The sequence below is a fragment of the Astatotilapia calliptera genome, chromosome 12 (genome assembly GCF_900246225.1).
Source record: "Astatotilapia calliptera chromosome 12, fAstCal1.2, whole genome shotgun sequence".
Taxonomy (NCBI): domain Eukaryota; kingdom Metazoa; phylum Chordata; class Actinopteri; order Cichliformes; family Cichlidae; genus Astatotilapia; species Astatotilapia calliptera.
The window spans coordinates 24,722,982-24,750,168 of NC_039313.1; the positions used below are offsets into that span (position 1 = coordinate 24,722,982).

The 27,187-nt window shown below is 41.6% G+C and overlaps 1 protein-coding gene across 4 annotated transcripts; it reads right to left on the minus strand.

Moving 5' to 3' along the window:
• Positions 1–5,230: 5,230 nt before the first annotated feature.
• Positions 5,231–25,241, minus strand: LOC113033494 (rapamycin-insensitive companion of mTOR). Of its 4 annotated transcripts, none has more exons than XM_026187330.1 (38): positions 25,121–25,241; positions 24,948–24,995; positions 23,426–23,523; positions 20,027–20,091; positions 19,673–19,804; positions 19,437–19,500; positions 18,840–18,966; positions 18,530–18,699; positions 18,097–18,164; positions 17,737–17,804; positions 17,562–17,644; positions 17,098–17,185; positions 15,447–15,537; positions 15,274–15,340; positions 15,056–15,136; positions 14,835–14,935; positions 14,153–14,312; positions 13,819–13,920; positions 13,692–13,738; positions 13,450–13,585; positions 13,140–13,339; positions 12,879–13,005; positions 12,426–12,590; positions 12,221–12,297; positions 12,044–12,122; positions 11,565–11,674; positions 11,388–11,475; positions 11,171–11,263; positions 10,957–11,063; positions 10,573–10,802; positions 9,341–10,430; positions 9,000–9,116; positions 8,083–8,342; positions 7,763–7,969; positions 7,510–7,662; positions 6,181–6,304; positions 5,950–6,088; positions 5,231–5,853 (listed from the first exon to the last, which is right to left on the minus strand). In XM_026187330.1, exons 1-38 carry the CDS (start codon positions 25,167–25,169, stop codon positions 5,773–5,775), a joined length of 5,292 nt encoding a protein of 1,763 aa, XP_026043115.1. In that variant the 5' UTR covers positions 25,170–25,241; the 3' UTR covers positions 5,231–5,772. The 4 variants fall into 4 exon arrangements, with proteins under 4 accessions (XP_026043115.1, XP_026043114.1, XP_026043117.1 ...); XM_026187329.1 differs by having other exon boundaries at positions 8,083–8,390; XM_026187332.1 differs by lacking the exon at positions 9,000–9,116.
• Between the last annotated feature and the right edge of the window lie 1,946 nt (positions 25,242–27,187).

Below are 27,187 nucleotides of genomic sequence, written 5' to 3' on the forward strand. Positions count from 1 at the left end.
ACATCTGATTTAAAAGCAAGAAGCAAAAGCCACTGAGCACCATCAGGCAGCACAGAGGCAATGCTACAAATTTAAGGAACGAAGGTCAATTCTTTGTGTGTGTACATGCACAGAGCACATGTGCACACGGTTGTGCAGATTAACTCACAGATGTATATGACAACTCACGTTTGTGGCATTGACATTGTTTTCCAATCTTAAATGTAATACATACATTTCCGTCATTGGCCATAATTCTTGCAAGGAAGGGACTCAAAGGTCACAAGTTATTAAATCAAATTAATTAAACACACCATTAAAAGAAGTTCACTATTCACTCCTTAACACATTGAAAATAGTGACATCAAGGGAAAAACATGCAGTGCAGCACTATCAGATGCCAGTGACGGTGGGGCTCAGTGATGAATCAGGTGAGCTGGATTCATGGCTGAATCAAGACATAGATTCCCCTGCTGTGGTCAGTGAGGGGAAAACAGTGGCGAAAAAAAAAACGGCTTTTCAAATGAGAAGTTCATATTAATACGGATTTTGTTTCTAGGCAGTTCTGCGGACGCAGGCTCTGGGCGGAGCCAGGAGTTTAACAGATTTAACATAATAACTAAACTGATTTCATTCCCTAACACAGGATGATAAGACTGGGGCCACGATACTCAAAAGGAGAATTTCTGATACTTTCTGACATATGATGTCACTAACCTTTTCTTTTAATTTCTAGCTCCAGGTGTATTGACACATGGGAGTGTGTCAAAAAGGGGGAAGATGAGTTTTAACATCAAACAATGGTTTTATGAATATTCTATGACTTTATTTGTGTGTTTAACAATTTAGGTATGGTAAAACGTAAGCTTGTAATGACCCAAAAGTTCCCCAACTTTTTTAGAGAACCAGTGAAAAGTATAAATCATGATTTTCATGTTTAAGCATTAATGATTGAAATAAACTGAATAGCGTTTAGAGCAGGGGTATTAAACTAAAATTTGAGGAGGTCCAGTTGGAGAAAATCTTCTCAAGCAGAGGTCCGGGACATCATAATGTCTAACTTACGTTATGATTGTGATAGAGAAGCAACTTTTTTTTTTTAATTTTTATTTATATCTGAACGTATGAACAATAGACTGTCAAATCAATGAAAATACAAGTTAAAACATTTCAACAAAATTTATTGTTAACACTGAAACACACAGTAGGCCTACATTAGAAATAGGGCTGCTGTTTAAAATGAATTAGAGAAAATAAATAAAATGGCTAAATTGTGCATCTTAAAACAAAGTGCTTAATTTCAGAAAAAAAAAGTTTCCCTTTTTCTTTACATTTTACATCTCGACTAAACAGTCTCAATACATTTTCAACAGATAACATCAAAACATTTTAACAATTTTACAGTTTCTCTTTCTTTCCCCCTTATATTCCACGTCCCAACTTTCTGTTGTTCAGTGAGAGAACTGAGCTTTAGTTCGCTCTACTAGGATTTTAAATCTGGGCTGGAATGGTGTCAGGGCCATTCTCATACACATGTGTAGGTGCTCATTGGTGATCCTGGAACGATATTTAGTTTTTATTATGTTCATTGTGGAGAAAGCTGCCTCACAGCTGTATGTGGAGCCAAACATGGTCAAGATGTACAGGGCTACTTTCCTCAGATTTGGGAAAGCTGTCTCAGAGACCAATTGGGGCCAGAAAGTGGCAGGTTCAGTTCTTCCAAACTGCTCTTTCAGGGCCACATCTGCTTGGAGATCAATTAGTTGCATTTGAAGAGGCCCAGCATTTGCCCACTTGAAGTGCTGTGTGACTTCCTTTGAGAACCCTCTGACATCAGTGATGGCAAATGGGTTCTTTATTAACATGGTGAGCTGCTGTCCAAAGCTGAAGCTATCAAAACGTTTGCTGAAGTTTTCAATCAGCTTATCAACAAAGTCAACAAAAGAGGACACATCTCTCTGTCCCTGAACCTGTTCCTTCACTGTTGGGAAGTGTGCATAGTCTCCTTGCAGGTCTTCTTTGAACACTTCAAGTTTCCTCTGAAAGCAGCGGACAGCTGTCATCAGTTCACAAATTGAATTGTCCTGGCCCTGCAGCTTCAAATTCAGTTCATTCAGGTGTGAAGTGATATCAACCAAAAAGGCCACAATATCCATGTTTTTCCCATCATTTAAAAAGAGAGAAAAGTTTGTTGCTTTTTGACTTTCCAGCTCTTCCAAGAAAGCTGCTACTTCACTTCTGATGGACCAAAATCGCTCCAATGCCCTGCCTTTGCTAAGCCATCTCACATTGTTGTGAAGCAGAAGATCATCAGCGTGTGCATCAACTTCTCTGAGAAATTCCCTGAGCATGCGATGCTGACAAGAAGAAGATGCCCTGAGAAAATTAATCATTTTCATCATTGTTTTCATCACCTCAGCATACTCGTCTGACAGGGTGGAGCATAACACTGACTGATGAATAATGCAATGATAAGAGATTAGCTCGGGATTGTCCTCTTTCATTCTTGCTACAGCTCCTTTCTCTCTCCCCATCATAGCAGGGGCTCCATCTGTGGTTATTGGTTTGGCTCTATTCCTCGCTTTGTTAACATTTCCTTAATGGCCAGGTAAATATCCTCTCCTCTTGTAGTGCTGTGAAGGGAAGTTACACCTAGCAGGTCTTCACAGAACTCTTTCTTATCATTGTTGAAGAACCTTACATAAACTAACAGCTGAGCATTGTCAGACACATCAGTGGACTCATCTACAGCCAAGCCTACACATGGTGTCTTATGAATAGCTTCTTCCAGCTGGGATAGCACATCCTGAGCTAATATTTCACTTCTCTTTGTGGCTGTTGATGCTGACATAGGTATTTGCTTTATTTTGTCATGAAGCTCTTCTTTTTGTTTACCCTCAAGTAATGTTTCTGCTACTGCACTCATGCACTCTTTGACAACACCTGCAAAGGGCTTTTTGTGTTGACCTAAAATCCAAGCAACTCTGAGGGAACATTCATGAGCACGTTGTTGGGTGGTGAAAGAACTGGTTAAGATCCTTGTGGACTGATCATATTGGGCTCTGAGACTGCTAATTTTCTGGGACCTGAGTTCAGACTTGGGTGGGTATGATTGTTCAAAAGCTTTGTGCTTTGTCTCATAGTGGCGTTTGACATTGCCACTTTTAATCAGTGCCACGGTTTCTGAACATATGAGACACACTGGTTTGCTGCTTGCGGCCGGAAGAATGAACATATATGCGTCAGTCCATTCAGTCTTGAAAGTTCTATTTTCGGTGTCTACTTTTCTCTTTTTTGAAAGCGCCATAGTTGTTTTACCTCTTGTGACTCCCGCTCACGTCTTGTCTCACTGTATCGTTAATCGTCTCGCTTGTCATTCACCTCTCACCATGTCTTTCCTCTGTCTGTGTCTGCACTCAGCGTTGCGATCGCCTTGAATGCGCAGATGTGATTAGCTAAGTAGTTATTACGTGGGTGGCGTAACTCGCACACAATTGGTTAGTATGTTCCCTGGTCTAATACAATGTAAGGTTACTGCTTAAAATTGAATCGCCCCGTCAAAATTAAATATAATTTAATATTTTGTTAACTATAGGTCCGGGTCCATATAGGATGGCGACTGGGTCCGGACTCGGACCCCGGTCCGCCTGTTAGTGACCCCTGCTATAGATTTATCCTCTAGGATTAAGGAGTGTAAAAATTCAAAAGGTCCAACTTATAAAACTTAAAAACCATCAGCAGCATCTCTGCCTACACTTTTTGCTTTGTCTCATAAATCTCTTCTTAAAACACATATTTGGCCTTTTGGAACAGTAACTTTAATAAACATGCTATATATGAAAAAGCTGAGATTGTTATTGAAACTGTCAAAGTACGGCAACACTGAAGGGAAATCGTGTTTTAAACAGCAGATAACTTGATAACTTAAACATTAAGGAACACTACCTATACGTAGATGTGCCCAGCCTAATTTTTGAGGATTTTGTTTTACCTAATTTAAATGTTTCTTCAAAAACAAAAAAACCCCCAAAACTGTAACTGTAACAATATTAGCCGACTTATAAGAGATTAACACAGTAAATAATGAAATAAGTTGGATTTTTAAATAATATCAACTATCTTTGGGTATTTCAAATTTTGTTTTATTAACAATGCATCCCTTTGATAGGATTGTATGTTTCTTTAGGTCACCAATGCCCCCAAAACATACTGTACACATTATACAAGGGAAACCACGATTCAGGCAAAAAAAAAAAAAAAGGAGAAAAAAAAAAGGAAACGTTTAAATTATAATACAGTCTTGAGGAAAAAATATAAATAACTTTTTTCTTCTCTGGTTGAGCTCACTCTATGGTACAGACATATAATAAATAGATCGGATCTGACATCACTCAGCTGATCTATGAATCATCTCTCTATGAGTCCATTTGTGTAGCAGCAGTAGAGCAAAAAAAAAAAAAATTAAAAATTAAATAAAAAAATAAAAATAATTATAAGCCAATGGAAACCGAGCTCCCCTGTTTCCCTGGAAAACCTTTTATAAATCCTTTAGTCATCGCTCGCGTTCCCCCCTGTGAAACTGCATGGTGGAGGCAAATCCAGGGGTCATTATAGTCCTACAACGTAATGGCAGCAAGTAATGGCAACCTATTTTTAAAAAGGTTTTACAAGCAAGAAACACGTTCAGGTGACATTACAACTTCGCCATGCTTGTTGGACATGCAGTGGAGGTGAAGCACAAAGGTAAGAAGGTATAGAGATGGGCAGCCGCTGGGTTTACGCAGAGTTTGGAAACACGTGTGAGCAGAGATTGGGACTGAATCTACAATGAATCTTCCGAGCGTCTTTCCAAGGATCGACCCACTTCCAGAGAAGCTCGCTAAAAATGCAGTGGAAGAAAAAAACCACGAGAAGTCCTTAGCAGGTAAAGGATGGCATAAACTAGCATTAAATTACGTGCTATTCTTCTCATGTACTGCGTGAGGGTGGTAGATATAATGCTTTAGAAAATAGAATACTAGTGATGTTTGATTGTCTGAGATACAAGAACTAGAAAAGCAATTGGCTACCTGTGCTGACAAGAGGCTACAGGTTGTAAGAAGTAGAGAGGCAAGAGAAGCAAAAGCACATATCCGGCTAGAACAGATCACGAGTTGGGGTGGGATATGAAGGCTCCAGGTACGTTTTAAAATCAGCAGGATCCCTCTGTAGTGTTTTGTCAAAGAAAAGAATGCAAGGTCTGAGGAACCACTGGGCAGACACGACGACATGACTTATTTCATTACAGAAAAGAAAAAAAAAAACAAGACCACCTCTGGAAAGAGGAGGGAAAAAATGATAGTTTTTTGTTTGTTTTTTAAACACAGCTCGAGTCTTTGTCCTAATGATTTAGCTTGTCGCTGAGCATTATGTTGATGTATTATTGAGTGTTGCTCGACATCGCCAGTCCATTTGAAAACAGTATTTGGTTAAACTGCTCCCCCTTTTTCCCGTGTTTTTATTTAGAAAAAGAAAAAAAAAGTCTGAGACAGCATTAGGCGTGTCGGATTACATTTGTTTATAGATGCTGACGTCCTTTGTTTCCAGCTCGTATGTAAGGTGACTGATGACCATCTCCTCTTTTTCCTTGGCTGTGGTGCTGTTAAAATCCACCAGAAACACATCGAAATGCCCCACCCCATCTTCAGAGCCTTAACTCATATTATTTCAGTTTTGTCTTCCTTTCAGGGTGATAAGAAGCCGGGTCTGCAGCTGTGCAGGGAAAGCAGGAGGGATGGGGGAGAAATGGGATGATCAGGATTCTTCAGGAGGGTCAGCGTCCTCTTCAACAGGTTTTGGTTGCTTTGTCAGGATTGCTTCTGCTTCCTCAAACATCTGGGGAGAACCAAAAGAAGAACAGTGATTAAACATGTAAGCACAAGGACACAGTCCGTTTTAAAAAACTTCAAATCAAGTTTCAATTGATCTTACTGGCATAAATTGCACATCCTGGAAAAGTTCTTGTATGAAACGTCTTGAGGTCAGGCGAAATGCACAGTGGGATAAGAGATGAGAAACCTCAGAGTACAGGCAAATGTCATCAAACGCATATGAAAACTTCTCTTTTATCCTGAAGAGAGATGAAATATTTTAGAGACCTTGGAAAAACAACTTTAAAATGCATCCAGAGTATATGCACAAAAGGGGGAAAAGGAGCCTTACGTCAGTAGTCCTGTTTCGTGGCCTTTGGTTCCTACGGAGGAGCTGAGGTTGATGATGAGGCGGAGCACCTCCTTCCTCAGTAAGACTCGAGAGGCGGGGCCGTCCTCGGATATCGCCTTGCCACCTGAGGGAAGCAAGCGAATATTTATACATACACTCTTATTTACGTTCACAAAACCAAGGGACTCATTATCACCCAATGGCACTTTATAAATAAAGTAACTCAATTAAAATATAACCCCATCTCCTCATAATTTATTACTGTCTCTAAAATTGGGTTTATTCATCATACAGTGAATTCTGAAGTGTGTGGGATGAGAAGAAAAACAGTCAAATCAGCCTGCAGCATGCCAGGTTTCCTAGCAACATTTATTGTTTATACATAGTTTGATATAAAAACTGCTATAAACTGATCCAGAGCTAGCGGCATGTGATTGATTGATAAAGTTCAATAAAACGTGATTAATTATTGCAGGGCTGAGTGGGTTGTTGGAGACGTGGCAGAGCTGGGTGGAGTGTGTTATTGGACACAAATGGGGAACTGGACTGGTTGCTGGCTGTGCGGGGCAGTGTGGGAAGCGCAGCTGAACTGGGGGGAGAATCCAGAGTGTGGAGAACTAATCCATAAATGCAGAGCAGAGCAGCTGAGTGGGGCGGCTCTTGGGCCTGAGCAGGAGAGCTGAAAACTGATGCAGAGCAGTGTGGATGATGAGATTTGTTTGACTCGTTAATTCGTTCAAATGTGATTCTTATTATGTTGGAACCAACTATGCAGTGATCTCAAGTCATTTGTAAAACTAATAAACTCCCTAAGACTTCATCTTAAATACTTATTCTGTTACATCATTTCTTGGAATAAGAAACATTGAATGAAAATTCAAAACTAAACCTTCAAGAAATTACTTCATTGTCAATGTCTGGGAGTTTGGGTTTAACTTTTATTTCTTATTAATGCTGCAATTTTATGCTGAAGTATCAATGTGTGTGTGGGCTTTTGCATTTGCTTATTCCACAGAACTGAACTTTAATCAAACATTAAGGACTGAATATTCCACAGGGCACAAAGTTTGACTCACTTGTCCTGCCACTGGTCATTTTAGGACACTCATCAACAAAAAAAAGATTAAACTAAACAGACTTTCCTAGTTAAATAAAGACTTCCTTTGTCATTCTAATTTGCTTTGATGGTCTAGAGAAAGAGAGAGGAAACAGGTGGAAAGAGAAAAAAGGTCCAACAAATGAGTTGATGGAGAAAGAGACAGTACGACTTTCAACTGGAACAAAGCAGCACTTTTTAATTTAGCATATTGTGGTTATTTGTGAGCTTACCAATGACAATGTCACCAGGTGTAGGTGTGCCAGAGACTGAACCTTGTGACACAGCAGCATCACTGCAGCCTGACACCCCAGAAAATTTTGACTGTGGCATCACCTCCAGGCGGTGGCCGCTCTGGCCTCCCCATGATGGAAAGTCGACAAAATCTGCGAGAAAAGATGGGAAGAAAAAAGCATTCCTTGAAGTATCTGTTAGGTTCAATCCGCATCCGTTCAAATGACTGAATGTGTGCGCGTGTCAGCTTACCTGTACGAGAGTGTGTGCTATTGATCAGTGGTTGGGTGGGGTATCCAAGGACGATCGCTCCCACGCAGTAGAGGCAGTTTTCTTCAGTGTGAACCTGCAGGCCCGTCTCCTCTGAGCCCACCATGTGGTTCGGGGTGTCTCCTCGGTGCACAATCAGCTCTGAGATACTAAACTGCTGCTTCAGCACTGGGAGGGCAGGACGATCACCTATAGAGGTGATAAGCACCAACAGAAATCAGTCTCTTGTCTTTGTGCAGCTTTGTTTCTTTCTTTCATAAGCTTTCAATAGTTTATTTAATTATGTGCAAAGTGGACGTTACCATCGCCGTCACCGAAAAGAAAACGTTTCCGCTCTTCCGATGGCGGGCTGATCCTCTGCTGAAAGTAGGCAGAGTCTCTGATGTGGAACATGTCATGGATGTCCATCGGCAGTGCAAGGCCAATGTAGTCGTCGTTACATCCGAAGGTGACGCTGGAGACCATGGAGCGTACTGAAGAGCAGCGGTGCAGGGTGCTTTGGTTGATTGGACTGAGTAGCTCTTCTTTATCCAAAGAGGCAAAACTCAGAGCTTTCAGAAACCTAGGGAGGGCAAGAGGAGAGGTGCGTGAGAGGATCCGGGGGGAGAGGCTGGGAAAGAAAAGGAACATGGGGAATAAATGGGAAAAAATGTTTGGTAAAAGAACAGAGAGGGGAAACTTTTTTTTGCTGCAGAACGCCATCAGAGCAGCGGCAGCAAAAGACATTTTGTCTCCATTGTCTGAGGTTTAAAGTTATAAATGAATTATTTTTCTAGTGCAATCAGTGGGTAATGTACAGGTTAAGAGTTATGAACTCATCTGTTACACCTTTGTATCAGAGGTTTAGCTCTTTTTTCACACTCTTTCACATTTCCTTATTTTCTGGTCCTGCTTTTTGCACTAACTTACCTTACCCACCACATTTTTTCTATGCATGACTTATCACTGTGATGCATTTATACTAGACACATTGTAAAACATCAAATTGCACTAATCTCTACCTGTTTGCCATTTATATTTTTAAGTTGGGGTCACAGGGGGGCCACTAGAAATTCACCAGTCTACGTGGGACTTACTTGCACAACAGGAAAGCACTGATGGATCAACTGTAGGCAAAGAGCAGTTAGTACTCTACTAAAGCAGCAACAACATATTGATCTGTCTGGACTGGTGCTAGAAGCTACATCTCTAAAGGAGGACACAAGCTAGGTCCACCCACCGCGGTACGAGTGTTCTGGACAGCCTGCGGTACGAACTTACGGCGCTGGGTTCTGGACAGGTAACCCTCCTATCTGATATCCTGACAGACACAGCAGAAGGTGCACAAAAAGACACCCTTCACCCCCCCCCCAAAAAAAATCTGTCATTCCAAAGGTACAAAAAAACTAAAAGCGAAAACTCAGGTTCAGGCATGTTTTTAAACATTCTTTAGGCTGACGGCTAACATCTTCACGTGGCACCAAACCTAAATTAAATACGCTCAAAAAGACAACAGAATAATAGAGATGGGTTAAGATGTTCCGTTTCCATGAAGCAAACCCTGCAGTGGAGCCGACTTACCTGCGGGGAGTTAGTCTGGAATCGAGACTGCCGCTCTTCATAGTGATGGTGTCTGTGAACAACACATCTTTGGCAGGTGAAGCCAGCGCTTCACTGTGAGACAAAGATGGGTGTATCCTCTGCTGCTGAAGCCTCTTCAGCGTAGCGTAGCCCAGCGCGTCTCTCGGGCTGGTGTACATGAAGCTACAATCAGCCAGGCTTTTTATGGTGGTCACTGAGGGGGACTTGAGAGACTGAGCCCGGCGGGGGAGGGTGTGGGAGGAGCCGGGAGGTACCAGAGAGACAGTGGAGGACTTGGACGTGGACATGTGGTTAGTCTGTGACTGGGGGGTGAGGGATGAGAGTGTTTTGACAGTCTTGGCAGACACTACTGTGTTGAGGCTCACGCAGTCAGAGGAATCCGGTTCGGCCTCCGGATGCTCCGGGTTACCAACGGTTTCCCGAGAGGGACTGGAGCTCATGGAGCTGATGCCGCTCGTTGTGGTGTCCGTGTTAAAGCTCTGACTGCGGCTTTTAAACTGAGTACCTCCGCCACCCCCTCCTACATTGCCTCCGCTAGAAGAGCCGCCATCTCCTGCTAGACGCTCCCGGCTGCTCTGCTCTCTCTCCCGGCTATGTTGCTCTGCAGCCCCCTGGCCTCCGAGAGTACTAAGTCCGAGGCCTGAGCCTCCTCCCTTCGACAGCCTGCCATCCACCAAGTGCTCCTCTGAGCCCCCTCTTGTCCCAACAAATGATGTCTCCAGACTGACCGTTGGACTCTTTGGCATTCCTCGGCCATTAAAGATAGGGGTAAAGTCCCCCTGGTTTGGGCTGTAGACAGAGGGCTCTGTCACTGTCCTGTTCCGCCTCATACTCCCAGTCTTGAGCTCAGTGGGGGTTCGGGAGCCCGATGGTGTCTTGGGGTCACTGGTGGAGCGCAGTTTCTTGCTGGGGAGAGACAGGGAGTTCAGGAAGCGAGTGCGAACGAAGCGAGTAGAGGCCAGTATTGTAAAGGGGCTACGGTCTTTGACTGGTTTGGAGTGTAAGTATAAAGAAGTCTCATCCGACTGGTCCAGAACATCACACTTGTCATCATCCAGGATGTACATGTCTAAGAGAAATGAAATTAATTAAAAACGTCCAACTTCTAGCAATAATTACTGATTATTATAGAGATCTGTTAAAGAAACAAAACATAAATTTCAATCGTTTTGGAGAACATGGTGACAAAGCAAAGGCAATGTGCTACGTACTTGGTTGAGACTCGCTCTCGCTGTTGTGGCGGGAGCTGGTGGACTCCGAGTTTAGACTGAGCGTGCTCGGTACTGAAGAAAGTTCAGAGGTCAGCTGCGTGTCCACTTCGTCTGGAGTGACGGGCCACAGCGTCCTGCGACTGTGTCTGACTGCATCCCAACCGAACTGTTTTAGTACCTCACAGCCCTGCTTGGTCTTGGTGATCACACCCAGCACATACACACATGTCCTGTGGACACCAAGTGATAGTCAAAATACAAAATACTGCTCTATGAAATTTAAAAAAAAAACACACACAAAAAAAAAAAACAGTCTGACGCTACATGTTCCATAGTAACGCTTTTAAATGTAACTGAATAAAAGACAAAGAAAGAAAAGCTCACCCTCGCACTGACAGCACCTCACAGTGCTGAGCCAATGCAAGGATATCAGGAATGACGTTCTCCTCCTGCAGGAGATTCAGACCCCAGTTTGAAGAGCCAATGTTGCCCTGAAAAAACAAAAAAACAAAACGAAAAACAACCACAATCAAGCCCATGTCTTTGTATTATCATTAAAGATTAACTTATGTGACACGGATTAATCTGCGTTACTGACTAGTGCCCAGAGAGCAGCTTTGAGCTGTTTGATGCCCTCCCAGGTGTCCAGCATCGGGGAGCGAATCGTGTAGCTAAGGTCAGGCACTACACTCTGGAAACAGATGGGGCAAAAATAAAAGACAAATGGCACTTTAGTCCTACAGAACAGCTGAATGATCATTTTTAGTTTAAAAAAAAAAAAAAAAAAAAAAAAAAAGAGAAGAGAGAGACCTTACCTGAGCCTCTAATAAATGACAGCCTGTCTTATCGTGAACCAGCTGACCATACAAGTGCACAGGGAGATAGACGTTTGGTCTTTGTAACCTGGAGACATGGCCAAAGAAATCAGGCACAGTCAAAAACCCATTCACTGCTACAGCTCATCGAATGGCCCCAAATTTCACCCTTCTTACCTTTGGTTGCTGCGTCTGACGTAGTTGTCTCCATCGACAGGTTTGCGGTAAGTTGTTAGTGCTTCATTGAGCTGCTCCTCTATCTGGTCCACATACTTAAGATTATACTCCTGCAATGCACAGTCTACTTAATATTCAATTCAATTTTATTTATAGAATGCCAAATCACAACAACAGTTGCCTCAAAGGTGCTTTATACTGCAAGGTTAAGACCCTACAATACAAAGAAAACAGAAAAAAACCCAACAATCATATGACCCACTATGAGCAAGCGCTTTGGTGACAGTGGGAAGGAAAAACTCCCATTTAACAGAAAGAAACTTCCAGCAGAACCAGGCTCAGAGACGGGCAGCAATCTGCCGTGACCGGTTGGGGTGAGGGGAGGAAACTCATTTGTATGTGTCCTTGTTATAGCCACATGATTTCAGAATATTTTAAATGAGATTTCATTAAGCTGTCTGCTGATATTTGAATAATACCTTTTGCCATTTATCCAGCTGTTTGCTGACATAGCCCCTCTCATTGAGGTAGGAGAAACCTTTAGGAATGGACAGGAACCTAAAAATGCAGGGGAAAAAAAGATGTAGAGTGTGTTCAAGAAGGACTATTTCAGAGTGACACACTGTTTTTGTAATGTTGTAGTGGTAAACACCTACCTGAGGAGCAGTAAGAGGCCTTTGTCTCCCAGGTGGGACACAGCTGGTTTCAGCTGGATTAGAGCGTGAAGGTTGGCCTGTAAAGCAGCAGAATGGGCACGAAACGAAACTGTCAGATAACACGATGGGCTTAATCTTATCTGCTTTTGCTATTTTATTATTTAATTGCTTTGCTGAGAACAATCTAAGCGGCATCATCACTCACCTTGTCTTCACACGCCTCATCCAGTATGTCCAGGGCCTCCATGGACACAGCCTTGTTGTGGTCGTGAAGCTGTGTGACCAGCAGCTCCATGCCCCAGCTACTGAAGAACTCCACGCCTGCACGCAGCAGCACGCGGAGGTGCTTGGTAGCATACAGCCTGCACGTCTGCACAGCGAGACAAGAAGTATTGTGTGATCAGGGGTAGTGCGAACATTTAATTGCCAAGAGGCCTACGACTTCTCAGAAGGTGTGGTGGGTGGAGGAAAATGAGGTGATCGGGTGTGTTTAGAAAAAGAAAAAAGGGCAAGTTTGGCAATAGATGATTCAGTTTATTTTATGCCTGCAAATGTGGCAGTGTGATAAGAGGTTGCTGACCACTGTGCATGAAAAAAAAAAAAAAAAACTTCCCCATTACTACTAATTACAATATTAGTGTTTTAACAGCTTGCTTACATCAGTAGAAGCAGTGAGGATCTTGGAGAGGATCACTCTGGCCAGACCATCTCTGCTGTAGTCCAGTGTGGATACAGCGAGTTTCAGCACAGCATCCTGGTTCTTTACAGAGCACAGATTCAGCAGGCTGAAAATAGAGGGGAGAAAAAAAAGTGCAAATGTCACCTTGCAGGATGTTTTTAATCAAACAGCTCTGACACAATTTCACTCTGCAGGCCTGGAAAAGCTCAAAATAGATTAAAGACTTTTCTGCTCACTCACCACTGAAACAGGCCACATTTCTCTAGTAGTTTGACTCCCTGTGGGTGTGCCGAGAGCGTCCCCAGGAAGAGGAAGTAGTGTTGGCTGAGTGTAGTGAGCAGGCCATTACTCTGCAGACAGCGCTCGGGCTTCATTCCAGAGGACGAGGAGAGCCACGATACCATGTCCTTCACCAGGTCCTCCAGGTAACCCTGGCCATCCTGGTTGATGGCGGGGGAAAAAATAAAGCGTCAAAAACAAAGGTGGGTTCGTAAATGACCAAAAAGAAGAAATAAATTAGAGTACGAGCATCAGTGTAAACCTCTCTAACCTCATCGGAATCCATGAGGAACTCAACAAACTGACAGCCAACCACAGTGAGTTGTCTGGCCTTTAGGTGATCCAACGCAAGCCCTGCGTACAACTTACTACTGGGCTTATAAAAGTACAGCAGCCTCCGAACAAACCTGCATCAGACAAAAACAAATAGAAATGTAAAACAGGATGTGAGAAAAACACGCTGAACAAATTCAGTTTCTTGTAATGAGCTGTGGTTAAATAAAAAAGGCTTACTTGTGCATCTGTTCATCTTTGTTGTTCCTGAGGTTTACATTTGGCCACTGAGAAGACAAAAAAATACCCTTTTACACATGTAAAAACAAAACATCGAGTCTGTGGTGGTACATGAGAACAGCCTGACCTTGAGGATGGTGGCAATAAGCAACCAATTCCACTCCAAATTCTGCTTGTGGTTGAGAATCTGACTGTCTCGCAGATTCATCATCAGTGCTTCTTCTGTGTCCTGAGCACAGAAGCAGAAAAAACAGAAGCTGTAAATATGAAAGTAAAACTCCTTTTTTTTATTTAAATGTTTAAACTTTTGGCTTAAATTGTTCAAATCAGGTTTGCAGCAAATAACAGCCTCCCTCTTTCTAGCTACACTAAACACACCACATACTTTGCAACAAACACACAGAAGCCAAAGCCAAGACCAACCGTAAGATGGAAAATACGTAAAAGATGTTGATCTTTACCTTAATGACATAGATGTCTTTGTGGACACGTGAATCTCTGCGGTTATGTGACGACACAGACTTGCGAATGATGTGGTCCAGATAAAGACTGTGCGGTTTCAAACCTTTCTTCTTCTTCTCATGGAAACGTTTCAGATTGTTGACGGCTGCACTTGCTCGCCTAGAGCGCATAGAGACAAAGATGGAGGATGTTTTAAAAGTGGTTTAACAACTAGTACGTATTCAAGTAAATCCTACAAGTTAGTCGGCGACCAGTTGGCGAGTAGTGGCTGGATGAAATTTTCAAAATGATCGAGTTGGTGTGACATGGAAGATGCCAACGTTATCACTGAAAATGCACAACTTTGAACGTTGAAGGCGAACAGATCCCTTTTCTTCCACACGAACTACAGGTGACCACGGCAATCTGCTTGCAACCAATGTAAATCCAAGGAAGCTTATTGTGCAGCACCCACTTTTCAACCTCCAGCAACCACTCGTCAACCGGTCGTGGACACGCTTTATTAGCGACTGATTGTTACCAGCGAGTCAATGACCAGTCTATAGCCCTGAAATCAGCACTACTGATAAGAACATCTTTATGAGAGAACACTGCAAAGAATGATGACTAAAGATTAGAGGAAATTATTTTGTTACAATAAAAAAAACAAGAGTGATTGCGTGTGTGGCAGTTTGTACTCACAGTCGTTTCTCTTGGGGGATGTCAAAGGAGGCTGCCATGTTGATGAGAGTGGGAAGGCAGTGCAAGTGGTGACTATGGGAATGAGGAAGGATGGTATTTGCCTGATCAAGAGAGAAATAAAACCTTGGTGAGTATAGCAAAAGAAGCCAAAGGAGTCAAAGAAACAAAGATATAGCTTAGAAACTTTTAGAAATGCACAAAATTATACTTTTTTTTATTACCATGTGTAAAAGGTCTCCCAGAAGGATGGTGGCCCTGACAGCAAGCTGGTCATCGCTACTGGTCACAACTTCAACAAGGCCCTACAGTATCAAAAATAAAGGCACAAGGAAGGACATCAATATAAAAGCCACCCAAAAGCTGTTAATAAAATACTGTGAAACACACACTCCTAGCCTGAGTAAATTAAACCTATTGTGCTTTTACTGTGTCAGCTCACCTCTAAAAGCCCGCTGGAAATGAAGGCAGAAAGAACAAATGCCAGGTAGTTGTCCATTAGGTCAGGCCTAATAAAGGGAGCAGATAAAAATCATTTTATGGCTTGTTTACACACTGAAGTGACAACAGTTCTGTCAATATATTTCATTTCTATCCTGTGCTTTCGTTTGTCACCTAGAGCGGGCCCGATGGGGTAGGATAACTTTGGCCTCGGCAGCAACAAACCCGTCAGACAGTCTCCAGGTGTCCTGGAACCTGGCGGGGTCTGAAGGAGAACAGAGCAAACAGACCAGTCTGTCAGTGTGTGTAAAACATGGACCTACTAGGGGTCTAAAAGAAATTTTGTTCTACATTTAACCAAAGGCTGTACTGAGATAACATATGAAATGCTGAAACAAAGATTTTTTTTTAATCTTAAGCAGGACAAAATGCTAATTTTTGAAATTGATTGCATTAACACATTTCAAAAAAGTGGAGCTGGAACATTTTTCACACTATGTCAGAGAACAAAAGCACAAACGTGTCGTAGTTTCCTGGTGATTTAGAATTTAAGCTAACTTTTTTTTAGTTCAAAACACACCAAATGTAGTCAGTGGGTCACTAAATGCATTTTATTATGTAGACATGCAGACTGTGCTTCGGTGCTGTCCTGCTAAATGAAAGCGTTTTCCTTCAAATGGACTTTATGATCATGTTGCTCCAAAAATTTCTACCTTGTGTATCATTAAGCATTATTTGGGCCTTCACAGATTTGCCCAGTTATCCATGTAATGTGCACTAATTAATCTCCAAACCCCAGCAGATCCTGGTAATAAACAAGATGGCCCCTCTTTACACTACAGAATGAAGCAGATGAGACCACTGGGCAGCTTTCTCCCTCCTAAATGAGCTCTGGTTGGCTCAGGAAGGACAGCTGGATTTTTGGATGGTCTAATTTGTATCTGTGGATCCAACTATGAACTGTGTCCACAGATAAAAATATTCAGAAGTGTTCCTAAACTAGAAGTCCCCATCCCCTGGGACACGAACAGGTCCCGGTCCGTGAGTCATCTGGCACCAGGCCACAAGAGTTGAGGTTCGGGTGTGAAATGTATGGTTTTCAGGGTTTTTATCGTTAACTCTGTTTCCGTGTTGTAGTTGTGTTTCTTATTTTGAAAGAAATATTTGCGTGTTACCATAGTGACCAGAGAGCATTAAGGGGCAGAGAGGAGGATGTTACTTTCATTGTTGTTGGCGCATTTCAGGAGGACGCAGCTAATAAAGTTGCACAATAACACAGTGAATTTGCATTTATTATTATTATATTTACAAAACACCACAGCTTTTGTCTTGGTCGTATCATTTTATTTTGTTGTATTTATCCGCGACACCTTAAAGGCCAGTCCGTGAAAATATTGTCTGACATTAAACCGGTCCGTGGCGCAAAAAAGGTTGAGGACCGATGCTCTAAACCCAACAAAAACCTGTTTTTGATGCAGTGTCACACAAGGGCCCGAAGACCACGGTCATTTAGTGTTGGTTTTCTGACGCTGTCTCGTTTCCCATTTTCTCCAAATCTTTAATGATATTTTGTGCGATAGATGACTAAGTCGCATTGTTTTCTGCTTTTCACACCCCGTCGTGTTACTTATTAACCTAACAAGCAGTCAGATCTTCAACCAGGTGTTTTTTTTCCTTCTTATATTACATAACTGTTCCAATCTCATGCTTCCCCTCTTAACTTTAGTGAAATGTGCTATTTACATCAAATACTTAATATAACAGTTCCACTGCTTGTTTTTATATGGGGATTAAATTATTTGAAAATTAGATATTTTTTACTTACCAACACTTAGAAGGGCTTCAGTGAAGTCTTGCGTTACAATGGGCACAGGAAGCCTGAATATCTCATATAACACTTCCAACAAGCCTTTCTGCAAAATTGGTTAAAAATAATTATATAGATATGGCAAAAGCGGCATTGTTAAGTAGCGGAAAAGAACAGTTAGAACTAATGTTAATGCTGTGTAAAACAGTGATTTGCAAGCTTGAGAGAACCCAATGGTTTGATAAGATGGCATGGCAAAAACACTCTGTGCTTTAAGCCTCTGAAGCCAAGCAGACTTAACATTAGTAAAAAGGCTGTTTCATACAGGAAATTTTGGTTGATTTTTAATTTCTAACGCAACTCCATCTAACCGCTGCACAATAAAAACAATCGCTTGATTGGAATCTTCACAGGCAAGAATCAGAAAAATCTGTGTTTTTGAATATCAAACTTCCTTAAGGGCCAAACATTTTTTTACTCACCCTAACTTCCATATTTGGTATGCAAAGTAAGCCAATTAAAGACTGGATTCCAGAATTTCCAGCCTTGCATAGGTTGATAATTCCTGAGACAAAAAAAGAGAGAGAGAATAGGAGATATTTAACAGTGGGTATTCCTAACAAGTATGTACAGTAAGAATAATATTAAAGCCCTTACCGGACCAGGAGCGGAAAGCAGCCACTATAGCCATTCGGCTGGACAAAAAACGGGCTTCTCTGTCTTCCCTGTGAACAAGAAAAACACACGTTAAAGAGTGGACATCATGTTCTGTGCACACAACATCGTTATGATCTTTCAGCCGGTGGTTGTTCAGACTACACAACACAAACAAAACATAAAAGATCTTTTATAAAAATCTGACTTCACATCCTCTGGCAAGCCGCTGCAGAGTCAAGCCACCCTGACAACAAGGGTCGCCTAACAAAAACACTACACAAACCCTCCTCTCTCTCGCTCTCTCTCTCTATGCACAGTTCAACCACAGGCTCTTCATACCACCTAAACACACACACTCACTTGAGTTGCCCCTCAGCCGTGTCTGCGTTGTGACGGTAGTGAAAATCAGTGAAAGGCGCGAGGATTTGCTGGAGAACAGAGAACAAAAACAGAGAAAATTGATGCATACAAAACAACAGTAAAGCGAGCTTCAAATTACATCTCTATTTACTACTGTCAGGAAAAATCTTGCAGTAATAATTAACCTGCTGCACATGTTATATAACATCTGTGTGCCTGCAGTGATGAGCTGCTACTGTCCCAAGTGTTTACAGACAATGAGGCTTTGGAGAAATGCTGTAACTGATTACTGTAAGCTCCATGGGAAAGAGACGGGCACCTACAGCTCTGCTAATCCTGACTGGAATGGCTCCCAGCACAGTGGCTCATTTTTAAACAGAAGCTTCTTCTCAATTCATAAACTATGTGTGTCAGTGTGTGTGTGTGCACAGACCTCCAACTCGACGTCAACACGCACATACTGGCGGGTGCGTGGGTGGTTGAGTAAGTGGAGGATAGTGGTGATAAGTGCTTCGTTGATGCGACTTAGTTGACAGTCTATCACACTCTTAAGGATGGTGCTGAGGCCTCCCCGTTTGGCCACCACCTCTGGGTTCTTCAGGGCTACACAGGCAATGGCGATAATAATAATATTAATAATAATGTCAAACAACAATAGTTCTCCACAAGTTTTTCTGTTCACCCAAAGAGCACCATGCATAGCAACCGCACCGGCCTGCATCTTTAAACACCAGGCACTTTACCTAGCTCGCAAACGATGGCGATGGCGGCGCGCACCATGCGGTCTCTCTCCTGCAGGCCGTCGGTCCCCACAGCAATTAAAGAGTTTGCAATAGACGTGGGGAAGAGCATTGCGTTGACAGTGATGATCTACAGAGAGAGGAAGAGGACGGGAACATGAGTCATCAAAACAAGTCACGACAAAGAGAGGCAAAAAATAACTTCACTGTTTTGCTTTTTTTATGGCTGCTTTTTGGAGAACTCCAGAAAAAGAAGATCAACTTTTGAAATGCCAAAACAGGATCTGACTATTCTGAAGGTCACATATTTAGTGCTTGTAAAACTGGTAGTTCCTTCAAGAAATTAAAGCTGAAACCACAGCACTATGACTCTAAGCGCTGTGTGAAGATTTACAGTAAACTACTAAACTATAAATAACCCCGCCTGCAGACACATGCAAACCATCCCCACTGACACTCCTGCTAACCCCGGGAGCTTTCTGGTGGCATTTCGCTGGCACAGGAGTGAGCAGTGAGGGCAAATTCCTCGAGTGACATGAGAGCGACTCTGCAAATGGTCAGAAGGAACAAAGATCACCAAAACACACGCCTTGTTTTTACCTTTCGGACAAGTCGTAGAGCCTGAGTCCTCTCACCCTCATTACTCTGCTGGATGTCAATGCATCTGAAAAAATCCACAATCATAACAATCAGTCATGTACCATGGTTGGGCCGAAGAAGAAGACTGGCTGAAGCATGGTACTACAAACACCCTAACAACTTAACTAAAAAAACCCAAACATTTAGTAAGATAACAACTGTTACACCTGACTGGGTGGTTCAAAGCAGGAGCTCACCTGGCTATCAAGTAATCCACCTGTAGTCTGAGGACCTTCTGCAGTACGCTGGTATCTCTGATGAGGTAGCGAAGCGCCCGCAACCCCGCAGCACGCACTTCTTTAGCTTCATTAAGGAGAGCTAGTCGCAGACTAGAGATTAAAAACAAACAATAAAGTGACTAAAACTAGAGCACGGACAACCTGACACAAGATATGACTATTTCCTTCATTACTTCATTGACTGGTACTTTTCAATCGCACATTCACGTCATCATTATTCCAAATCCAGAACAGCTTAACAGCCAGAGTAAATAAAAAGCGCACATTAAATAGGACACACTTACACTATTATCGGTAGCTGAGATTACTTACCAAATGATGATTTCTTCATATGTAAACCCAAAATTTTCCTCACGGTGGCCAATGCTGCACAGCAGCTATAAAACAGAAACATAAAAATGGTTTCAATATGGCCATGACTCCATTAGCATGGTTTTAGTGAAGGACGAGAGTAAATCGAGCCCAGTCAGGTACATGTTGATTTAATGGATAACTGTGAATGAAAAAAACGTGTTCAACTCATTTAGAGGCTCTAAGTAGGAAACCCATAGAGGCAAAACACTTGCCACTATTTGTCGCTTAAGCACATGCTTGTATGATAGTACGTCAAAACACAAAGGACATAAAATAGAGTCTTCAATAGTTGGACTAACTCTGTTGTATTGTTCTCTCATAGCCTAGATATGTGCTCCTATTTTCTCTATCCTATCAGGTCTGGCAGTCAGTGTGACCCTGTTTCCAGCATGAATGTCTACCTTTAGCAATTCCCTAAAGGCAGGTAAGGCTGTGCAGTATGTCGTAAAAAAAAATCACATCTCAATATGCATTTAAAAGGAGTACTCATCAAATACACTTTTTCTTAAATTTATTTATTGATCTGAGAGACCAGAGGAGGAGGCCAGAATGAGCCCGGGAAAGACTCCAAAGCGGCCCACTGGACAGCTTTGGGAAATGTGATGAAGCGCACAGACTTATGACCCTTTTAACTGTATTTTCATAACTTTTACAGCTTTCCTACTGATAAAAGACCCCTCACCACTGCTATTGATAATACAGCTAAGTAATTAAGTAACGTATAAACAATTAAATGAAAAAAGTTCCTGTTTTTTCCACTATGTACTATAACATGTTTCCATACTAGATAGGAAAAAAGGACAATGAAAAATTCACATGTTATAAAACGACGGTCTGGGCAATGAACTACTACTACTACTTTTTCTGTAATTTTACAAATTTATCACGTAGGCTCAAAGTAGGATGTATGTAGCCCACAATTCAAAATGACTTTACACGTATGATTTTGAGGATGAGAGACAATATAAATCTGTGGTAAACACAGTGAAATAATAAAATAAAGAGTTGCAGTACTTGTAACTATTAAATCAAAGAGAGAGAGGGAGACAGAGAAATTTTAAAAAATGTAGCAAAACAAACAAAAAAATAGATCGATCACTTCTCCCTTTTACTGCAGAAAAATGGCCTTGTGGGCCCTTTATGTGGGAAGTGAATGAATCTGCTGTCACTGTGTAAGAGGTAACATTGCCAGAACAAAGCCACAGCAATTGCGAAGTATAAGCCAGAAGGGTATTCAAATGACTGAAATCAGCTATAAAGTGTCAGCCCCATGTTTCTATGTAATCATTATCCAAATCTTATGTGGAGTGTTTACATCTCCCTAATAACTGTAGAGCTGCACACAACAATTAGTGAGAGTGTGAACTCTAATCAATATTTTACATATTTAATGTTCCAAATATGGTCTTATATGTTCTGTAACATCGTTCTTAGAGGTACACTGAGGCTCCTTCACACAACAAGTCAATGCTCCTCCATCACAGTTGTCTATTCTGCCATGTGTCTCCTAATGAAAGTGAACCACTGTAGTACTTTTGGTTTAAACTGTTCCTCAAAGTTGAGCATAAATTTCCTAAAGCACAGCAGAGCATGAGGCAAGACGGAGCAGGGTGGAATGGGTGATGAGAGGCAAGAAGGAGTACAGGGTTGTTTTAAAACAGCTGTGATGTCAGAGCCCAAACAGGCAAATGAGAGGAGAGGAGAGGAGATGGGGACAGGGTGCACGTGATGCTCTCCGGGGGGGTGGGGGATTAGCTAACCCTCACTGTCCTGGAACCCTTATAAGGAATCGGAGTCATGGTGCTCTAATGGGACACACACACATCATGGCTATAACCCTCCAGTCAGTTGTAAACAAGAGAGTTAGGTGTACAGATTACAGGCACACAAACCCATGCTCTCACTCAGCCTCGAGCCTGCTCCAGTGCCAACTGCACAGTTGTAGGAGGGCCAGTACTCACTTGCCACACAGCTACCAACAATTGTTTACAATATGCTTATGACCGGCAGTCAGAAGTGGTCTGAGGCAGTGTGGTGAAAGAGGAAATCAGGATATAGCTATGATCAGGATTAAACTCTCCTGTAAACATGTGCATGGACAACTGCAGATACCACAAACCAGTAGTGTTCTGATAATACTGGTTTTTAGTTAGCTTCCTTAAAATACTGCACATCACTGTCTTTGCACACAGACACAGACAGAGCTGTCACAACAAAGTGAAGAGCAGACAAATACCTGCACTCAGATGACAAACTTTATACCAATTCGACCCCAGCGTAGTTGCAGACGGAGAGAGTGAAACTGTGGTAAATTAGACAGTTGTGCACATGGCTTTGATTTTTTTTTTTCCCCACCTGAGGTGACAGTCAGCAAAGCCAGTGTGCTCAAGGCACAAGAAAGTGCTAGTTTTCTATCTCACACTCATCTCGCAATCATTAACTCATTTTCTCCACCCCTGTTATTCCTGTTCAAAATAACAGGAAGGAGAGTACTCCAGCATGTTTTGGGCTGACAGGAGAAAAACACCCTCGAGAGGTCACTAGTCCTGACCAACAGGGCTGACCTGAAGGATGAGCGATAACACTAAAACAGATTTTTTTTAATGAGCAAAAAACTTACATTTCATACTCTTTTTTTTATTGCAGTCATTCTACAATCAACTGAAGAAGACACTTAGATGAGTGACGAAACGCTTCTCCCACTGAAAACACTACGTCCAGATGAACAGATTAAACTTTTGGGGATATTATAGCTATTATTCATCTCTGCATCAGTAACATTTACTGCTGTTAAGTGAATCAGAGCAGTTATACTGCATGGTCAAAAGAATTTAAAACCTGCATATGCTCACATGTGTTACAATCCATGTTAGGATATTTGTGTTTTAAGCCTTGCTGAACTGAAAATCCTCCTAAATCCTCTTTTTTTTATCATCCACATTAAAAACCAGAAGAGAAAAAAATGACTAAAGTAATCTTTTCTTCTTCTTTTTTTAACAAATCAAAGTCTCGGGTCCATACAAACAATAACCAGACACTATTAATCTCAGATTTCAAAGTCTGAGCGCTGCTCCAGATGCACATTAGACTGAAGTGCTCTCCTATCCCTCGAGCTCCTGTTATATTCACTGTCAGCATCACAGTGACAGGCACAACTAGGCCTGCTGGCATCAACACCCAAGAGGAAAAGATCAAGGAGAGGTCAGTGGTGACACTACAGAGGAGGAGCAGCTAATCAATCTTGTGAGATATCTGAACCCAGTGAACCCTCTCAAAAAGCTGCATGTCTCACAACATTTCAGCGAGGCAAAACTGTCTTTAAATGAGGCAAAAATTATCAGAGCTTGACAGCGTTACCTTTATGAAGTTGTTCAGGTGGCCCAGTTTTCGCATGTTACTGACTCCGTGCGGTTTGGCCACATTTTGAAGGATTTCACGGAAGTTTTCTGACGGTTCTAAAGGAGAATGAAAAGGAAATACAATGTAACTAAGGGAGGCGTTAAGCCATATTGCCATAATAATATCAGTCAATGAACCGTAATAGATATCCTGCAGGAAGGAAGTTGGTTTAGCTGGAACTAATGTAGAGTGTACAATCAAAACAAAGGCTAGACACTAAAATAGCCAGACCTGAGCGGGAAGTGTTTTTGTTTTCAGTTCCTTTCAACTATCCTACGTTAAATATTTTGACAAACGGGAACCGCATTTTAAAACAGAATCGTCTGAGCGTGGTCGACGCCTAAACGCCCGCTTTGCGTGGGATGACTTCCAGATATTGCCCTGCAAGACAAATGTAAACATCGCACAAACTGGGAAAACACCAGCTTAATGAGCTGCGCAGATCACTTTCTCCTCAACAACAAAGCGCAGCAGATGATAAGTCTGATTACGCTGCAGCTTGTCAAAAAGTAACAGCTATCAGTATTAGTCATCAGTCTCACTGCTCCAAACACTGCACTCAATCCATCGCTCAAAAGTGGAAATGAGAAAAATGCCAGCCCAAAGGGTTACTTTGGTAACAAGCATTTGTAAACATCACGAGCCAATCTTACAGTAAGTTATGAATACATCACATTTTAATTGATGCCACAGTGATTACATGAACTTAGTATGCACATTTGTTATTTCATAACTTTAAACCTCTGGGAACTGACATACTTTATTTTCCCCAGTTTTGGTATTATCAGGAAGAACATGTAAATAGTGCAAATCGCACTGAAGCAGCTGATAGGTTAAGTGTATAGACTCTCCTGTGGTGAAGATTTTAATGTTGTCAGTCACACATATTTCAGGTGAGCATGTCTCTAGTTGAGACGATTGTAATGAATCTAGCAGGGATCTGGGCCTCCAGGACTCAGACACCGCTGCTCCGTGTAAACAAACTGCTATGCAGTGTTGATGCTGGAGGAGTAAATCTGACAAGTTGTGCAGCTGTGTTATCAGTGCTCCTCTGGAAGAACCACCGTGTGTTGCCTCAATGCTTCTCGGCGCACAGCTTTCAGACTCAATTCCCCCAGCCAGTTAGCGATGACAAATGCATGACTGCAACTCTTATGGCTACTTGGCTAAATAACAGGCTATCGTGCCCACTCACGCCGATCAAAATAACAGAGCGTCTTCATGGCTGGTTAGCTGGGGCAGCTAGCTAACGCTAACTCAGCTAGTTAAGTTAGCTCGTTGCCGCCTGTTGTTATGACATCGATAGCGACGTTTTTAGACCAAACAGTGAGGGAAAATGGCGAAATAACAACAGCAGTGACGGGTCAAGCGCGTACACTGTCTAGACTTTCACCACGCGGGGCTAGCGTTTGCAGAAATCGCCCTCATCCATTTTGAACAATAATCGCTTTCAGGGTGATGTGATGAAGCCTCTGCTTACCTCTGCTCAGATCCAGCGGTACGTTCTCCTCCCCGCTGTCATTCCGACCTGTCAAAAACACACACCACGGACACGCCGAGACATTACTCCAAGGTCATCGCGTGCGTGACAAAATCATATTTTGCAATATCCTGCTTTTACAGCAGCCGCTGAACCGAGGTTTTTGTGCTTACCTCGCATCCGAAGACTCCGGATAGGACGGCCGCGGAAGCTGGCCGCCATGTTTCCAGGAACATACACAACACCGGAAACTTCGCGGGTTATCGCGAGACAGCAGACGACAGAAGGACCGCAACAGATCCTCAGCAGACCTAAGATCAGCTGGATCCTCCTTAATATCCCTCTAATCTTACCAGTGATAAAAGCATAACTCTGATCTGGCGACTGTGTTAGGGTTAGCAAAGGGGGATCTCAACGCCATATAATTTCTATCACAAATATTATCATTTCAGGTAAAGTTAATTTTTGACTTGCCTTATCCATTCATTTTTTATTGTTTAAGTATATTCTTCCTCTTCTTTTCCCTATTATTATTATTATTATTATTATTATTATTATTATTATTATTATTATTATTATTATTATTATGTCTACATTTAACATTGGTTTTGATTGGAAAAAAAAACTTTCAATAATTCATGTCTATGAGTGGCTCCAGCTCGACCTTTCACATTTCATAGTTATAACTGATTACTTCGCTATTTTTCACACGTAAAATCTGTCAATAAACATTTAAAGTAGTTTATTCTGGTTTTTAAATATAATTTAATGATCTAATGTGCAAGTTATTATTATGCAGTTATTATTATTCATAAATTTTTTGTATATATCAAAAGTAAGTAATATCAAAAGTAAAATATCATATTGCAGCACAACTTCTTGTTAGTTAGTTTTTCCGCCGTTTTACTAAAGGCAAAACAGGTGTGAGAAAAGAATAATAATAATAACAATGAATGACTACAATGTTCAGCTTTTCAGGTCTTAATATCTGCAATAACCGTCTTGCACACTTGGTGTCACCCATACATAACAATGAACACTTTGTCAATCTGGGAGTGGACCGAAATGTGGCTTCACCATTTGAAATAAATAGACACTCTCTGAGTACAGGCGTATTTTGTCTGTTTGCAAATTAATTTCAACTAACAATTGAATGCATGAAAGAAGGTGACTTTTTCTCTTACTCTCTAAAAGCAATGACTCTACACACACATTCTGAGCTCTACTCAATTTAATGGCCCAATCTGAAACATCCAAAGGACAGAAGTATTGTATAACCTATCTATCTATCTATCTATCTATCTATCTATCTATCTATCTATCTATCTATCTATCTATCTATCTATCTATCTATCTATCTATCTATCTATAATTAGTGAGTTAATCAGAAAAAAAAGTTAACGGTATGGCAGTAGCTTATAGCAGGCCTATTATATTTACATTAACATCAATAACATTAATGTATTCCTATTAATTAATTAAAATTAATATGAATACATTTTTATTAACAAACAGCCTAAAGGAAATAGAAACAGCTGATTAAGTCACTGAAAATAGAGAAAGTGTAAAGTCACATGAGAAAGAGATATGATAGGCAACTTTATAATTTACTTTTGCTCTGAGCGCATCAGCTAGTGAACTGGAATCATCATAGATACAAAGTTATACAGTAGGCGATGGCTCTGTGATTCTTTCTCTTCTTTTAAATCCTCATGGGTTGTAATGAGAGATTTTATATTAATCTTCCCCATAATCTATGAGCTTACTGAGTGTATTAGGTAGATCATTCTGCTAGTGTACATGATTGGCAAATCAGGGATTTAAAATGTGTCAATAGTCACTCGCTCAAAAAAATAAAAAATCTTCAGCCATAAACTATTTAGTTGTTTTGACTCACTGGGGCAATGGCAGCTGCTGTCTCCACTGGATGATAACAGAGACTGGGAAACCAATCTCTGCCGGTTGATTACAATGTAAACAAAATGTGCTGCATAGTTCACCAAGTTCGTAGTTTAATGCAACCAAAGATTATGGTTACAAGGGAACACAGATCTGGAAAATAGATTGAAAGCTATTCACCCCCTGACATTAAATGAACTGCAAAGAAGATTCAGATGCTTACTATTACTGCATCTATCAGTTTGGTCATTTAAAGAAGTTCAGTTCCTTGAACTTAAAACAATGTTTTGGATTACTGACTACCTGACAGAGAGACTGCAGTGCCTGGGACTGGATGGACC

Excerpts from the sequence above, each read along its gene's own strand:
- LOC113033494 (XM_026187329.1), bottom strand. The coding sequence starts at position 25,169 with ATGGCGGCCAGCTTCCGCGGCCGTCCTATCCGGAGTCTTCGGATGCGA. Across the intron at positions 9,117-9,340 it reads TCCAGACTAACTCCCCGCAG|GGTGTCTTTTTGTGCACCTT; the intron begins GTAAGTCGGCTC and ends GGGGGGGTGAAG. Across the intron at positions 6,305-7,509 it reads ACCTGGTGACATTGTCATTG|GTGGCAAGGCGATATCCGAG; the intron begins GTAAGCTCACAA and ends TGCTTCCCTCAG.